General features: G+C 47.6%; 1 protein-coding gene across 1 annotated transcript in view; it reads right to left on the bottom strand.

Annotated features, from left to right (window-relative positions):
• CECR2 (CECR2 histone acetyl-lysine reader) overlaps positions 1–16,620 on the bottom strand; it is a gene marked incomplete at its 5' end in the record, with an annotated part of 123,505 nt that overhangs the window by 63,111 nt on the left and 43,774 nt on the right. Inside the window, one exon of the mRNA XM_082252707.1 lies at positions 1,659–1,753. Within this exon, the coding sequence (XP_082108833.1) occupies positions 1,659–1,753 (95 nt within the window). The remainder of the gene's footprint in view (positions 1–1,658; positions 1,754–16,620) is intronic.

The following is a 16,620-nucleotide window of genomic DNA, read 5'->3' on the forward strand; positions in this document are numbered from 1 at the left end:
GAGCCAATTATTGAAAAAAAAAAAAAAAAAAAAAAAAAAGATCTTTGGATTTAGTGTCTAGGGTGTCTAAAAAGTGTACCTGTGAAGTTTCAGCTCTGTAGCATGTCCAGAACCAGAAAAAAAAAAGATAATTTTTCTTACAATTTTTATTAGCACAGGGATATGGCTCCGCTCCTATCACACCTATATGTGTATGTGTATATATACGTGTGTGTGTGTGTATATATACGTGTGTGTATGTGTATATATACGTGTGTGTATGTGTATATATACGTGTGTGTGTGTGTATATATACGTGTGTGTGTGTGTATATATACGTGTGTGTGTGTATATATACGTGTGTGTGTGTGTGTGTGTGTGTGTATATATACGTGTGTGTGTGTGTGTGTGTGTGTGTGTATATATGTGTGTGTGTGTGTGTGTGTGTGTGTGTGTGTGTGTGTGTGTGTGTGTGTGTGTGTGTGTGTGTGTGTGTGTGTGTGTGTGTGTGTGTGTGTGTGTGTGTGTGTGTGTGTGTGTGTGTGTGTGTGTGTGTGTGTGTGTGTGTGTGTGTGTGTGTGTGTGTGTGTGTGTGTGTGTGTGTGTGTGTGTGTGTGTGTGTGTGTGTGTGTGTGTGTGTGTGTGTGTGTGTGCCCCTATACAGAAGTTCAGATGTTATGCCTGCCTCCAAAGACGCCCAAAAAATGCCCAATAAACGCCTGCAACAACACACCTGGGCGTTTTTGTTGCAGGCGTTTATTGTGCATTTTTTGGGCGTCTTTGGAGGCAGGCATGACATCTGAACTTCTGTATAGGGGTATATATACACACACACATATAGGTGTGAAAGAAGCAGAACCCTATGCCTGCGCTAATGAAATTATTTGCAGGGATAGGGTTCCGCTACTTTCACACCTATATGTGTGTATGTGTATATATACATATATGTGTGTGTATATATATACCCCTACACAGAAGTTCAGATGTCATGCCTGCCTTCAAAGATGTCCACAAAAAAGCCCAATAAACGCCTGAAACAAAAACGGCCAGGTGTGAAAGTAGCGGAGTCCCATCCCTGCTCTACTGCAATTCTAAGACAAACAATCTTTTTTCTCTGGCGGTCACCCTGACATGGAAGAGTTTGGTCACCCTGCCATAGCAGTCAGAGTCAGTTCACCCTAAACTACACTACGGTCACCCTGACACTTAACACTTTCCCTACAGAAACTAGATTATTGAATCTAACTATAGTGGTATATAGTACCCTAACTACACTAGATATCCCTTTCCTCACACTAATAATTGCTAAAAATGACACTTTTGCAGCAGGGGTAACAGAACTGCTTCCACTCTCTTCCACAGCCCCTGTATTACAGTGCTAGAGATTTGGCGGGGCTATGTTATATACTGGGGGGTGTATTCACTACTGATTAGCCTCTGGACCCCCTAGTCACTCCAATCACATTCCTAGTGAAAGCCCAGTTCCTGTCCCATTGCATTTTGGTCGGTTCTGGTTGCCGAATTCCGAACTTTTTCCACAAAAAGTTTGGAATTCGGCCGAATTTCGAACAGTCAATGTTCGGGTCGAACCGATGGTCGACCGGAACCATTCGATCATCCCTAGCTGCCACTGCTGTATATTGTGATGCGTCAGGAATTTATTTGTGCATTTCACTCACGTGATATCACGGCGCTGGTAGCAGCCCTGAAGAAGACTCGCCACAAGCTCGCTGAGAAACTCCACGTTGTTTTGATACAGTGCATCTTCCAATTCCTGCAAACAGAAAGAAAAAAAAAAAAAAAGGAGATCAGCCTAGAGACAGAACAAAACCAGCTGCAAAGTTTGGAACCAAATTAGAGGATGGCAGAATACGCTAATATGACGAAAGCAAAGCTTTGGGTTCCACATGGAGTAGCACTCTGGCATATTCTTGCTGGTTACAGAAGGGAGACATTTAGTATTCTGTAGACAGCAGATCATTAATCATTGTAGCAGCCAGCACCATGGCAGATCTTTCCCCGCAGGGAGCCAAGCACGCAGCTTCTAGATATAATGCATGAATCCACTATGGGATGCATTGGAGACATGTTGTGCTGTGTGTTTGAAGAAGAGCATCGCAAAACCACAAAACAGGCTAGAGAAATGTCAGAGGGGTATCTAGGGGGCATAGATGGAGCATGGTGGGGCGAGTCAGCCCCTGGCTTCTTATTTGCCCCCCACTCACCTTTGTGTGTCCTGGTTTCTCCTGTTACATTCTCCACAATATAAAATTAAAATAAAGCAAGGATAATGGGAGCCCCTCATTATTGGCACAGGGAGTGTGCATATCTAGGAACACAGCATAGGTATGGTGGGAACCCCTCATAAATGGGCAAAGAAGATTTTCAAACTCAGTACAGGGATGCTGGGAATCCTTCAGAATGAGCACTGCAGTTGGGAAAGTTGGGATACAGTGCGGGGATGGTGGGAAACCCTCATTTTGGATACAGAAAGTGTGCAAATTTAGGAGCCCAGTGCAGAGATGGTGGAAATTCCTCGTAATGGCACTGTGGGCAGACCCAGGATTGAGTGCAGGGATGGCGGGAACCTTTCATAATGGGCAAAGCAGGTGTGCAGACCTGGGAATTTAGTACAGGTATGGTGGGAACATCTCATAATGGCACAGCAGGTGTACAAAGTGCAGGGATAGTGGGAATCCCACAGAATGGGTACAGCAGCTTTGCACACTAAAGGCCCGTACACACGATACGAAAATCGGAAGTAAAATTTCATCCGACAAACAATGTGCCTATTTTCGGATCATTAGTATAGTGCTTTTGACAGCCGGTTACGAATTTGCAGACAAAAACCGGATGTGCAGGTTATAAAATTTTTATCGTATGTGAACACAAAGTCCGATTTTCATTTAATTAGTACAGTTTTCGTCTGAAAAAAAATTGTAAGAGCAAGACTAGGCATGCTCAGAAATGAAAGAACACATACAAAACAATTCAACAGATGACATCACTTCTGAAGTACAATTCTGTCGTACGGGAATTTTCGTTTCAAAGTAACCTCTTTACTTTCGATACGAGACTAGCATGCAACAAAAAACGGATCGAAGGATCGTCCGATAATCTGATCGTGCGTACGAGGCTTTAGGAACCCAACACAGAGCGCTTACTGATTTTGTGTATATACAGTATAATCTTGACTCCATACTGGTGCTACCACAGTGACTCAGCTATGACTGTAGTCTGAAACAGTGATGGCGGCAAAATTTACATAAAAATAAGCATTTTGTTTCACACCTTTATCAATATTTGAGCATTACGGGAGGTCCGTAAACTCATGTGGGAGATTTAGGGCAGATGCAAAAGAATGATCATCTGTTTGCCCATACAAATTCATTGAACGCTCGTGTGAAAGGGGACTTACCAAAGCTGGTGTAGCTGTGTATAGTAACCACTCAGTTTTTAGGTTTGAGCCCCCATTCACATCGGCGTGATTTGACAGGTCAAATGGCAGCCTATTGCGGCAATGGGAGAGTCCAAATCGGTGCGGTGCCGCACTGATTTCCTGAAATAATTCCTGCACTACTATTGGTGACTTGGGGGGGGGGGGGGGACAATTTTGTGCATGAAGTCAGACTGAAATGCGGCTTTGTTAATTTCAAAGCCACGTTCAGTGTGAACGAGGGTTTATTGTCAAAGCTGAATTGAACACTTTGAAGTTAGAAACTGATTGGCTACTATGCACAGCTGCACCAGATTTTGTGTGTGCATCAGTTTTAGTAAGGCCCCTTTCACACATACGTACCGTTCGTTCGTTTTTCATCCCTCCGTTGACGGATAAAAACAGACTTTAATGCATTCCCATGGAAAAACAGATGACAATGGATGATTATCCATTTACATCTGTTTTCATCCGCTTCCGTCAACATCTGTTTTTTTTTTTTTTTGAATGGATGAAAGCCCTATTTTCATTCGTAAAAAGAAAAAAAAATATGACAACGGATTATAAACAGATGTAAAACTGATGTTGACTGGGGGAAAAAAAAAGAAAAGAAAAAAAAAAGTGGGATTTTTTTAAATTACCGTAAAATCCATTTCTCTGATGTTCATTGACAGACACAGCTTCAGATCTTCATAATCTTTGGGTTATAATGCCCCCTACAGGAGTAGGACACTAGGCACAGAAGTCCGAAAAAGTCCCAGGGGTTATACTCCCTCTCTCTGCTATAGGCAATCAGTTTAGTTACAAGCAGTTTCAAAAGAATTTCAACTCCACAGAGGGGTGGGTGCTGTGTCCGTCAATGAACAGCACAGAAATGGATTTTACAGTAAGTCAAAAATCCCATTTTCTCTTTCATTCATTGACGGACACAGCACCCACCCCCTCTGTGGAGTTATAATTCTTTTGACACTGCTTGCAACTAAACTGAGTGCCTATAGCAGAGGGAGGGAATATACACCCCTGGGACTGCCCATTGGCTTTGCCAGACTTTTCTGCCTAGTGTCTGTCAATGAACATCAGAGAAATGGATTTTACAGCAAGTCAAAAATCCCATTTTCTCTTTCGTTCATTGACGGACACAGCTTCAGATCTTCATAACCGTTGGCACGTCCCAAAGCATTGTTAAACATGAGGGGTAGGAACAGCAAAAAAAAATTCCCAAGGCTAAACAGTAGCCAACGAGGCAACAGGAGCTCAACCAAAACAAATGGAGCCCACCTGAAAAAAAACAACACACCCTCGAAGAGTATCAGGTCCTCTCAGCAGCCTGCAAAACCTTGCGGCCAAAAGAAGCATCCGCAGATGCCAACACATCCACTTTATAAAACATTGTAAAAGTGTGCACCGACAACCGACAACCAAGTGGCCGGCTTGCAAACCTGCATCACTGACGCCTGGTGACGGAAAGCCCAGGGTGCACTATGTGCCTGAGTAGACTGCGCCTTAACAGGGAAAGAGGAAACCTGACCCTTAATGGATCAGACAGACAGTGATTCAGGCCTATTCCATCTGGAAATGGTCGCAGAGGAAGTGCACAACCGTTTACGAGGTCTATTCCGGAGCACAAAGTCTGACTTCCTCAAAGACTCTGTACCTGCCAGGTACACCCAAATTGCCAGACAATATCCAAAGCATGCAAGGCAAATTCCTTTGGATGTTTAGGCCTGGGACACAAGGAAGGCAACACAATGTCTTCATTCAAACGAAAATCAGAGACAACCTTTGGAAGGAACGACGGACAGGGGCGAAGAACAACCTTATCTCTGTGAATCACCAGCTAAGGTGAAAGACAGGATAATACCGCCAGTTCTGACACCATGATAGCCACCAAAAAGGCCACCTTCTGGGACAGCGTAAGCAGGGGAATCTCCCAAAGGTTCTCAAAGGGGGGCTTCTGAAGGACCGAAAGCACCAAATTGAGGCCCCAAGGCGGCAATAGAGCCCGCACTGGAGGAACCAAATGTTGGACACTCTGAAGAAAGGTACACACCAGGGAGTGAGTGGCCAAAGGTCGTTGGAAGAAGACCGCCTGGCTCTTGATGGTACTCAAGGCCATTTCTGTTCAACCCCTTGTTGAAGGTCGGTCAAGATCCGAGCCACCAAGAAGGAGCGAGGATGACCCTCAAGAGACTCACACCACGCAATGTACGTCCTTTACGTACGATGGTAGATCCTCCTTGAAGTAGATTTCCTAGCTTTAACAGTGTAGGAATCACCGACTCAAATAAACCCCTATCCTTCAGCACTTGGCATTCAACAGCCAAGCTGTCAAAGCCAGGGACTGTAAAGCAGTTTTGAAGATCGGTCCCTGGGACAGCAGATCCTCCTTGAGAGGAAGCTTCCAAGGAACGTCGGCGACCAGCCGCACCAGAAGCCACTAAGATGACCGGAATCCCTTCTGCCTCGATCCTGCGTAGAAGTCTTGGCAGAAGCTTGAGAGGAAAGAAGGCATAAATCAGTGGATACTGACCCCCAAGGGACCACCAGCGCGTTGTACGTCCGCCAGAGGATCTCTTGACCGAGCCACAAGCCTCTGCACCTGTTGAGCCGAGACACCAACAGATTCACCTCAGGGGTGCCCCACTGGAGACACAACTGATGAAATGCCTCTGGATGAAGGGAGCACTCCCCTTGGTCCAACTCTTGCCAGTTTTCCACCCTGGGAATGTGTATGGCGGAGAGGGATGGAACAAACTCTTCTGCCCACCTTAGAATGCCGGCTACAACCAGAGACCTCCCAAGACACTTCTCGTGCCCCCCCCCCCCCCCCGGTGATTGACATAAGCCACTGCCATGGCATTGTTCGATTGAATGCGCACTGGACATCCCTGAAGACGATCCATCCAATGGTCCAGACACAGTTGATTTGCCCAGCCGAAACGGAGAATGAAGCCACCATATTAGGGACTTCTTCTTTCCCCCGACTCAGCCAGATTGGGTTGTCCAGAGACTGTGGAGTCTTGTCCCATTTGGTCAGAATTTCCCTTTGCAGGAACCTCGTGTGGAACTGTGCAAATGGAACCACCTCAAAGGCAGACCCCATCAGGCCCAGAACCCGCATGCAAGTCCAGAGAGATGACAATCTGTTGCAAAGCAGGAGAGGAATTGCAGCCTGCAATTTCTGGAGTTTGTCCAGAGGAAGGATCACTCTGGCTAAGGCCGAGTCCAGAGTCAGACCCAGATAGTCCAGCTTTATGGACAGAACCAGGGCAGACATCTGAAAATTCAGAATACAGCCGAATTCCCGCAGAGTTCGTATTGTGATCTCCAGGTTTTCCACCAGAGCAGACTCCGCTTGCAAAAAGGAGCCCAGTACCACGAACCCCCATTGTGAAGATAGGCATCTTTTTATGTCAAGAACCAAGGAGCAGAGGCGAGACCAAAGGGTCTAAGTAGCCCAGTACCGTAAAAACAAAGGGTCTAAGTAGCCCAGTACTGCGATCCCCGTTGGCGTAACAAAGCTAGCACCGGGGCTAAACACTGTGGTGAAGACCCGGGGAGCGGAGGCGAGATGAAATGGTAATGCCACAAACTAATAATGCTCCTCTCCCAAGGCAAAGCAGAGGAAGCACTGGTGACTGCCGCATATTGGAATGTGAAGGTAAGCATCCTTGATGTCAATCGAGGCAAGGAAATCCGACACAGGGATGGTGCCACAGTGCGAACGGACTACATTCTGAACTTCTGCACCCGCACAAAGCAGTTCAGCGTCTTGAGGTCCAAGACTGGACCCACTTTGCCTTCCTTCCTAGGAACTGTAAACAGGTTTGTGTAAAAACCCTGAAAACATTCTGAAGTTGGAACTGGGACAATCACCCCTTGATGTAACAGGTCCTGTATCGTCCCAAGCAGACCCTGTAAGTGGTCCGGGGACAGGTGCAAGTTGGAAGGAAAGAACCTTGCTGGGGGACAAGAGCGAAACTCGTTCTTGTAGCCGGACCGAATTACTTTGTGGACTCACTTGTTTCGTACCAGGTAAGTCCACGGGTTCATTTGGATCCTACAGAAGAGGCCCTGAAAGGCGTCCAGCCCTTGTCAGTCGACCCTGAGGAACGAAAAAAACTTCTTAGGAGCCAAAAAGGGAGGCCCACGTCTACAATGAGGTTCCTTGCCCTTAGTAGCCTGCGGAAGAAAGGTACTCCTACCCCCCCTGTGAGACCTTTTATGATGTCATCCATGGTAGCTCCAAACAAGCGATCTTCTTGAAAGGGAAGATAAGTCAAGGCCTTTTTAGAAGTCTGGTCCACAGACCAGCATTTGAGCCAAAGGACACGCCGAACGACCACTGCCAAAACAAGAGAGCAAAGCCACTAGGGGAGCCGCATCCAAAAGAGGCATCACAGATAAACTGCAGCCCCTGGACCAGCTGATCCACCAGCTCAGCAAAGCAGGAGGGAGCTGTTCTCCCTCCAGGTCATGGCATAAAAGCTTGGCCCACTCGGTCAGAGTTTGCGACACCATGGCAATGGTGAATACCGGCCTAAGTGCCGAACCAGCCAGAGTGTACATATTGCAGGCCACAGCCTCCGCCTTCCTGTCAGCCGGATCCTTAAAGGCCGGGGACTCTTCAATCATAGTTGCCTTATTCAATCTGGAAAGCAGAGGGTCCCCCACCGGTGGAACAGTCCACTTCTTAAGGAGGGACTCCCCATAGGGTTAACGCCTTGTAAAGCGCTTAGGGAACCCATGGGGATGCTTTGGTCATCCGCACTCTTTAGCGACCCCACAAAACTTGTAAAACACTGCAAGGGACAAGCCCCACTGCGCTGGCAGCACCACCCAGGCACAAGCACCAAGTGATCCTCAGCAGAGAGGGAAAGAACGCCGCCAGACCCACCACCCAGCAGAAACAGGCACCTGCAGCCACCAGTATAATATGCACTCCATGCACGGCTATCAGGAAGTGAAAGGATCCAGGAGTCAGCACCAGGGGAGGAGGAGGGCTCCCACCACCGAAGTCGCCACCCACAGGGGCCCACATCCACCCCAAACCCCCCCAGGGGGAGAGGGGGGGGCACAGTTACTCATACCAGGAGGGCACCGCTCCAGCCAGAACCCCCTCTCCCAGAGGCGTAACTAGAGCCTTCAGGGCCCCGATGCAAGAAACCATGAAGGGCCCCCCTAGATCCCTGGCCGGGGCCCTTCCCTTCAAGCCCAGGGCTCTTCCCACTAATCCTGGGGCTCTTTACTCTCGTTGCATGGCCTTTTATTACGGTCCCGCAGCAGGATCCTTTCACAAGTTCTGCAGTGGGCTCCCTTCCTGCAATCTTTGGGCCTCCCCACAGTGGTGCAATGCCAGGGCCCGGTCGCAAATGTGACTTTTGCAATCCTGGAAGTTCACCCACTGGTTTGCTACTGGGCCCCCTGGAGCATGGGGCCCGGTAGCAATCGCAACCCCTGCAACCCCTGTAGTTACGCCCCTGCCCTCTCCTTCTAAATGGGGGGCTGTCGGCCAGGAGTAACGCTGCCACTTGGGCTGAGACCCAGTCGTATGCAACCTCGCGAGGCAATTAACTCGCAGGCTAGCCCCCGTCTGGTGGGGCTATGTCGCAACTGACCTAGTGAGGAGCTGAGGTCTGCGCGCGCTTGCTGGCCAAACTGGGGTGACCACTGGATCTAGATTATCCAGCCCGTTGCCCAGTCTGGCAGTTGACTGTAGATCTCACAGGAAAAATTCAGGAGAGAAAAAATTTCTATCTAAAAAGAACAAAATTGCCAAGCAAGGAACTAGGTCCTTACTCCTGACAAGGCAGAAAAAAACTGAGTCCCTTTAGCAGAGAGAGTGAGTACACCCCCCTTGGACTACCCACGGGCGTAGCCAGACTTTTTCTGCCTAATGTCTTACTTCTGTAGGGGGCAGAATAACCCAACGTTTATGAAGATCTAAAGCTGTGTCTGTCAATGAATGGAAGAAAAACAGGTGACAGGCAGAGTTTCCAACCAGGCCCTTTAACATATATGGACCTGAAAATTTCTGGATGTAACAGCACTGTGTGTAATTGCTAGCTAGTCTGTACAGCAAACAAACACATTAAAAACAGAAAGCTTTTTCTTTACAGGAATGCCAAAAAGCAATAGGAAGGGGAAAAGGCAGATGGTAAAGTGCTGCATAGTGTACATATCCCAGAGTTTTCTACTTTACCGAGGTTTGGGGGCTGCAAAGGGCCCCCATTAGCCACGCACAGGAGAACCCTCCCTGCTACAAGCAGCAGATGAAACAAACAGGCCATAAAAGGGAGAGCCTATAAAAGGGAGACCTTTAACAGAAGGCCGAGGCCTGCCGAGAGATGGAGCCTCATTGTGCCTTCCTGCCGAGAGCAAGACAAAAGGGAGAAGAGACAAGAGAGGGGCCCTCCGCCTTCTGAACTCGGGTGAAGAGTCACCCCAACGCCTGGCAGACCAAGGACAGAAGAACAGATACTGGGGGGCAGTTTCTCCTACACCAAACGAAAGGACACTTTCAATTTTGTATGCAATCAGGCAGGCCCTTGGCACTACATAGTTGAAGGCAAATCTAAAAGGAAATTGAATAAGAAAATTGTATTGGTCAAAATTCTGATTGGTCACCCCTCAATAGTAAATAAAAACTGAACCTATTGTCAGATTTAATTTTCATGTTAAATGCAGCCTGCTTAGTAATGTGCCAGTATAACACTTCCAGGTATTTCTCTCACAGAGATCAAAGTGCTCCCCCAGACAATGCCATCATCTGCTTTTCTCTCCACAAAGACAGCGCCATCTTTGTTCTGGCATCACCCAGTGTCACCTCTATGCCTCGACTGAGATGCTGGCTCAGAGATTACTAAGGAAATGCTTTCTCCTGCTTGCAGCAGATTGATGTCACCATCTCAGACTTGACACAGTCACTGGTCCTTAACACCAGTTGATGTATATTGTAACAGGACAAAAACGTATTCATGCAGACTTCCAAACATCCACTCTAAAGCTGCATCTGGGAAACAAATGTAGGAAACCTGCAGTTTTGGGTGGAGTTCTGATTTAAAAAAACCCTCAGATTCCTCAATGTGCCTCAAACCTATAAAAAAAAAAAAAAAAAAAAAAAAAAATCGCTTTTCAATGCTTTTCACTAAGCCCAAAGTGCCTACTTATTGCTGACGTCTCTCAAGGCAGGGCACCCATACCCTCAGGTTGTGGAACTGATCCCTGCGTCAGTTCTGCATTCAGAACAGATCTGGCCTCTACGACCAGGAGGGCAGAGGCTGTGTGGGAATGAGACGGCCTTCCCCCTCTACCCCCACCAGACACATGCCGATGTCCGGCTGAACTTCTGACCCAGCAGCAGCCAAATTCCTGCACCCACTACCCCTTTAACCTCTGAGTGGCTGGAATATCACATTCTGCTACCTGCAACCAGAAGCACCTTCACTCAACACACAAGATCCAACTCCCATCACTCCTGATTCCTTACTCTCCATTTCTTCCCACCATTTATAATTCACATATATTGTAATCAATGGCAAATTCAGAATCCAGCTGCAGCTTTTAAACATCTGGAGGCCACCAAGGCACTGATAGCAATAGAAAAGGTTTGTTATATGGCTCATAGCTTTACAGCTGAAATGTATTCTGTTTAGATTTTGCCTCCTCTGCTTCCTCTAGCATCACTCCCCCCTAATGATAGAGATATATATATATATATATTTCTTTTTTTTTTAAACTGTTTTTATTACACACGTTTAGACTCATGACATAACTGGGTCACTCTGCTTCTCTATGCAATAGATCAGGGGTCTCCTAACTTTCTAAACAAGGGGCCAGTTTACCGTTTTTCAAGCTTTAGGGGGGCTGGACTGCAGCCATTGGAAGTACAAATTGTCCCAGTTTCAGTGGAAGTAAACAGTACAACTTTGGCATCAGTGGCGAGGAATGGTGCCCCATCATTGGCATCAGTGGCGAGGAATGGTGCCCCATCATTGGCATCAGTGGCGAGGAATGGTGCCCCATCATTGGCATCAGTGGCGAGGAATGGTGCCCCATCATTGGCATCAGTGGCGAGGAATGGTGCCCCATCATTGGCATCAGTGGCGACAATGGTGCCCCATCATTGGCATCAGTGGCGACAATGGTGCCCCATCATTGGCATCAGTGGCAACAATGGTGCCCCATCATTGGCATCAATGGGAGAAATTATGCCCCTTTGTTGGAGTCAAGGGGAGCAAAAATGTGTCCCAGAGGGCCGGATAAAAGCAAGCAAAGGGCTGCATCTGGCCCTCAGGCCACAGTTTGGAGACCACTGCAATAGATCATGGCTGGTAGGGTGCCGTAAATAGGTTAATGAAAACATCACAGCATCCTGCCTCAGTACTCCTCTTAAAAACCCCCAGCCTTGATGCAAGCAGTGGTCTGGCTCTTGGGAGGAGTGCCTTCATGGGTTGAGGTCACTCTAGAGTGGTGGACTTTTAGGCCAACTGTACTTGCAGGCAGGCCACCCTTGTTAATGCCCACAGGCGAGAGGGGGGCTGACTGGGGCTATAGCACCGAGTGGGCACCCAAAAATCCCAGAGTCTCGTATTGCTTCTTATTTAAAATTATTAGCCCCAAGGCCTGGGGTTGGCAGGGAACTCGGGGCTACATACCTCAACAGTGTAATATCTATCCAGCATCCAGTGATTGGTGGGCAAGCCAAGGGCGGCCACAATGAGAATGAGTGAAGCTGTCAAATTAAAGCAATGATGTTGGGGGAGGATAGGGCCGATATGTGGGGCTCTGCCCCTATGTCCATTTCATAGGAAAACAGCCGCTGGCCAGGGAGGAAGGTGGCAGGAGGCGGGACCAATTCTAACTACTGCATGTGCACCCACAGCAGTGTATAATAAACCCGAGTTATACACTGCTGTGGCATTGCATAAAGTAGTTACAATTGGTCCCTCCCCCTGCCGCCTTGCTCCCCGACCAGCAATGTATACACTCCGCTGGCGCCGACTGTTTGTCTATGCACGGTACAAAAGGTGTAACGCACCGCATATCGGCCCCGACCATCCCCAACATCAATGCTTCAATTTGACAGCTCCAATCACTCTCATTGTGGCTGCCCCTGGCTTGCCTACCAATCACTAGCTGTGCTGGATAGTCGTTACATCAGATGCCGCCATTCTTCCCTGGCTCCTGTATGCTGCGAATCAAGATTTTAAGACAAGCGTGCTATATTTAAATAATTTCTAAACCTCGCACTTTGTACAACTCGGGGGGGGGGGGGGTCTTGGTGCTTCGGGTTTGCTGTGTAATGCAAAAGGGGCCAAGAGGTGTGCGTGTGTGGGGTTGTGTAATGCAATAGGGGTCTAGAGTTATGGGGGGGGGGGTGGCTGTGTCATTTAGGGGGTGAAGGGGTGTGGAAGGGGGGCTGTGTAATGTATAATGTTCCACAGGTGTAGGGGGGCTGTGTAATGCAAAAGGGGTCTAGAGGTGTAGTGGGTGGCTGTGTAATTTAAAGGGGTTAAGGGGTGTGGGAGAGGGGGGCTATGTAATGCAAAAGGGGTCCAGAGGTGTGGGGGGTGGCTGTTTAATTTAGAGGGTCAAGGGGTGTGGGGGGGGGGTGCTGTGTAAAGTAAAGGGCTACAGGGGTGTGGGAGGGGGACTGTGTAATGTAAAGTGTTCCAGAGGTGTGGGGCTGTGTAATGCAAAAGGGGTCCAGAGGAGTGGAGGGGCCCTGTGTAATGGAAAGGAGTCCAAAAGTGTCGCCCCATCAAAATGCTCTAATTGGTGTTACACTCACCCTTAATCCAGTGCTGGGCAAAGCTCCCTGGCGCTGATCTTTACGCCCCCTTCTGATGTCGGAATGTGGCGTCGTGGGATCAAATTTACCTTTGGGCTGAAGTCCCTGGTCTTTTTCCTACCTAGCAACACCCCTGCCCACAGGCGATGCTGAACCTCCATGACTGACAGAGCTGGAATCCAATGAATGAAAGAGGCGGACCAGGGACAGTCTAGCTGGGGAGGAAAAGGCTAGATGATGCTGGATGCCCTGCAGCCAGGAAATGATGGGCTCAAAATGACTTGCTGTAGCTTCTATTGCACCTTTTGAGAAGCTCACAGTGTGCAGTGAAATCAGGGTGAATAATTTCAGTCCAAGAGAGGAGCCTGTACAACTGTGCAAGACTAAGCCTGGGTTCACACCTGGATTCCGCACCGCATCAAAATTACAAACCCGTTTATGCAAATCGCTTGCGGAGCGTATGTTAATTTATTGACACCCTACAATCAGATTTACAGAATTGGATCACATGGGTATGAACAACCATGCAATCCGATTCTGGTGCAGACAAGAAAAAAAAAAGTCCTGCACGAGTTTGGTGTGAATGCGGTGGGGATTTGAGCCATACAAATCCATGGCTCAAATCGAACCCCGGAGATACCGCATGTAATTCACGTAGGAATGTGCTAGGATTCCTGTGTGAATTGCATGCAGTGTCCAACACCGCATCCATGTGAACCCGGGCTGAAGGGAATTCTGAACCCCAGCAATAATAAATTTTGCATATTTAAAATGACCAGCTCGGCCCAATGTGCGAGACCCGTTAGGATCCATTCACATCTGAGCGTATCCTTTTCAGGCGTTTTTTTGGTTGTTTTTTGCAGGTGTTTGGAGGCAGGTATTGACATCTAACAAAAACGCTTGTAATCTGCCAAAAAAGAAGCTCATGTACTTTGAGCTTCAGGTGACAAAACGCTCAATGTGAACAGGGGCCATTAAAAAGAATGGGGTTTTGCTTGTTGGGCATTTTGAGATTTCAGAGATGAGCGTTTTACGAGCTGAAATACGCCCAGGTGTGAACAGGGCCTTAGGCCTATATGCTGTGCAGACTTCACAATGGAAGCCTCTTACTTCCCGCACTAGCCAAGCTACTCCGAGATTTCAATACAGATCTATCACTGACAATTGACGGCAGACATTATAAAATCCTCTGTCTCTCTTCCCCCCCCCCCCCTTCCTTCCCCCTTTACTGTAGAACAGAATATCACAATTGGTTTCAGCCTCCAGGGAATAGAAGAAGAGGTTAATGCCACTTCAAAAAAGTCTTATGAAAGGATCTATTTGGCATATCAAAAGCAAAAGGCCTAAAGGGTGTACTGGGTGTTTAAAACAACCCAAATCCCCTCTCCCACTGGGTGTCATCCCCCATTACTTCCCCATAACAAAAGCTTCAACAGCAGCGCCCAGCGAGGTGTGATGCTCTGAACACCTCTGCAACAGCCGAAGCACAACAGACTCCCCTGTGACATACAGGTCCGACACGACAGCTTCAGGGTTTCGCTAAATTTGTCCTCAGCATCTGACAACGAAGGCCAAGATCTCCACCTGGATCATTCCATACACAACTATTAGGATCTCCCAACCCAAATAAAATTGATCATTTCTATGTGTCCGCGTATGTGTCTATTTTTTTTTGTTTATTATTGGTATTTATATAGCGGTCAACTTATGCAGCGCTTTACACATACAGTATATAGTACATTCACATCAGTCCGTGCTCTCAAGGAGCTTACAATCTAAGGGCCCGTAGGCCCCTTTCACAGGGGCGCCTCTGCTTAATGGAATATGCTTGCTCAGCGGGGGATTGCTCTGCTGATCTCTGCTGATCTCTGCTGAGCAGGCGGATGACAGGTCTGTGTCCAATCCACTGGGGAGAGCAGATACGGACACAGCACGCTCTTCTTTATGGGGAAATCAGATGGAGACGGACAGCTTGTCCATTTCCATCCGATCCTCCAAACGGATGGAAAATAGGACCAAAATCTGTTTGTTTTTGGCGGATCGGATGGTGGTGGGTGTCAGTGGACATATGTCTGCTGACATCTACTGCTCCATAGAGGACAATGCAGTGTCCAAACCAAAAATTGACAGGTGGACCAAAGCAGACGGCCCGTGTGAAAGGGCCCTAACTCACATACATACATGGGCCAATATAGACAGGAGCCAAATAACCTACCAGCATGTCTTTGGAGAGTGGGAGGAAACCAACGCAGGTACAGGGAGAACATGCAAACTCTAGGCAGGTAGTGCCGTGGTTGGGATTTGAACCAACGACCCCCTAGTGCTGCTAGGCAGAAGTGCTAACCACTTTGTAGAGCTGCACAATTAAATGTTAAAGAAAAAAAAAAAAATTGTGATCTCGATACACCCCCCCTCACGAGCTTAAGTGCCGGTTCACACTCTTGCGGCTGCGGTGATCGCATGTAATATCGGAGCGCACTGCTCCTTCATTACATGCGATCGGCTGTGCGGTGCGAATTTCAGCTATACACTTTGTATGGCTAAATTCGCACTGCACCCGCACCAAAGTCGCACAGGACCCTTTTTTTCAGCCGCATCAGGATCGGATCGCACAGTGGTTCACACTTGTGCGATCCGACACTTTAATGAATTAAAAAACAGTAAAGTTAGCCCAAGTTTTTTGTATAATGTAAAAGATGGTGTTATGCTGAGAATCGTAATCTTAATTCTAAGCAAAAAAAAAAAAATGGATTTTTGTAAAATCTTACCGTAAAATCCTTTTCTCTTAGCTCATCGACAGACGTAGTCCTCGGTGATACACCACCTTCGGGTTATGTTACCTCCGCAGGAGCAGGACTAGACAGGAAATTAAAAAGCTCTGGCCACACCCTAGGGGCAGTCCCAGAGGGTATATCCTCTCTCTCTCTGCCTCAGCAAATCAGTTATGTGAAAAAGCAGTGCTTAGAGAATTTAACCCAACCCAACTCCAAAACAGAGGGGCGGGGACTACGTCTGTCGATGAGCTAAGAGAAAAGGATTTTACGGTAAGATTTTACAAAAATCCATTTTTCTCTAGCGCTCATCGACAGACGTAGTCCTCGGTGATACACCACCTTCGGGACGTCCCAGAGCAGTATCACAACTGAGGGGTGGGAAAATGAAAATCAAATCCCAATCTAGAAGGCCCAACCGGTGCCAACTAGAAGTTTACAATGCTCATCCTTAATGATGAGACTCAACAAAAAAAGGGGAAAACAATTTTTTTTTTTTTTCAAACAGAAAAAAACCCTTGAGGTAGACCACCGGTCTCCTCAAATAGCGGCCTGCAAAACCTTGCGGCCAAATGAGGCATCCGCCGATGCCGTCACATCAATTTTATAGAATTTTGTAAAGGTATGTACCGACGACCAGG

The sequence above is a fragment of the Pelophylax lessonae genome (genome assembly GCF_965119305.1).
Source record: "Pelophylax lessonae genome assembly, chromosome: 4".
Classification (NCBI taxonomy): Eukaryota; Metazoa; Chordata; class Amphibia; order Anura; family Ranidae; genus Pelophylax; species Pelophylax lessonae.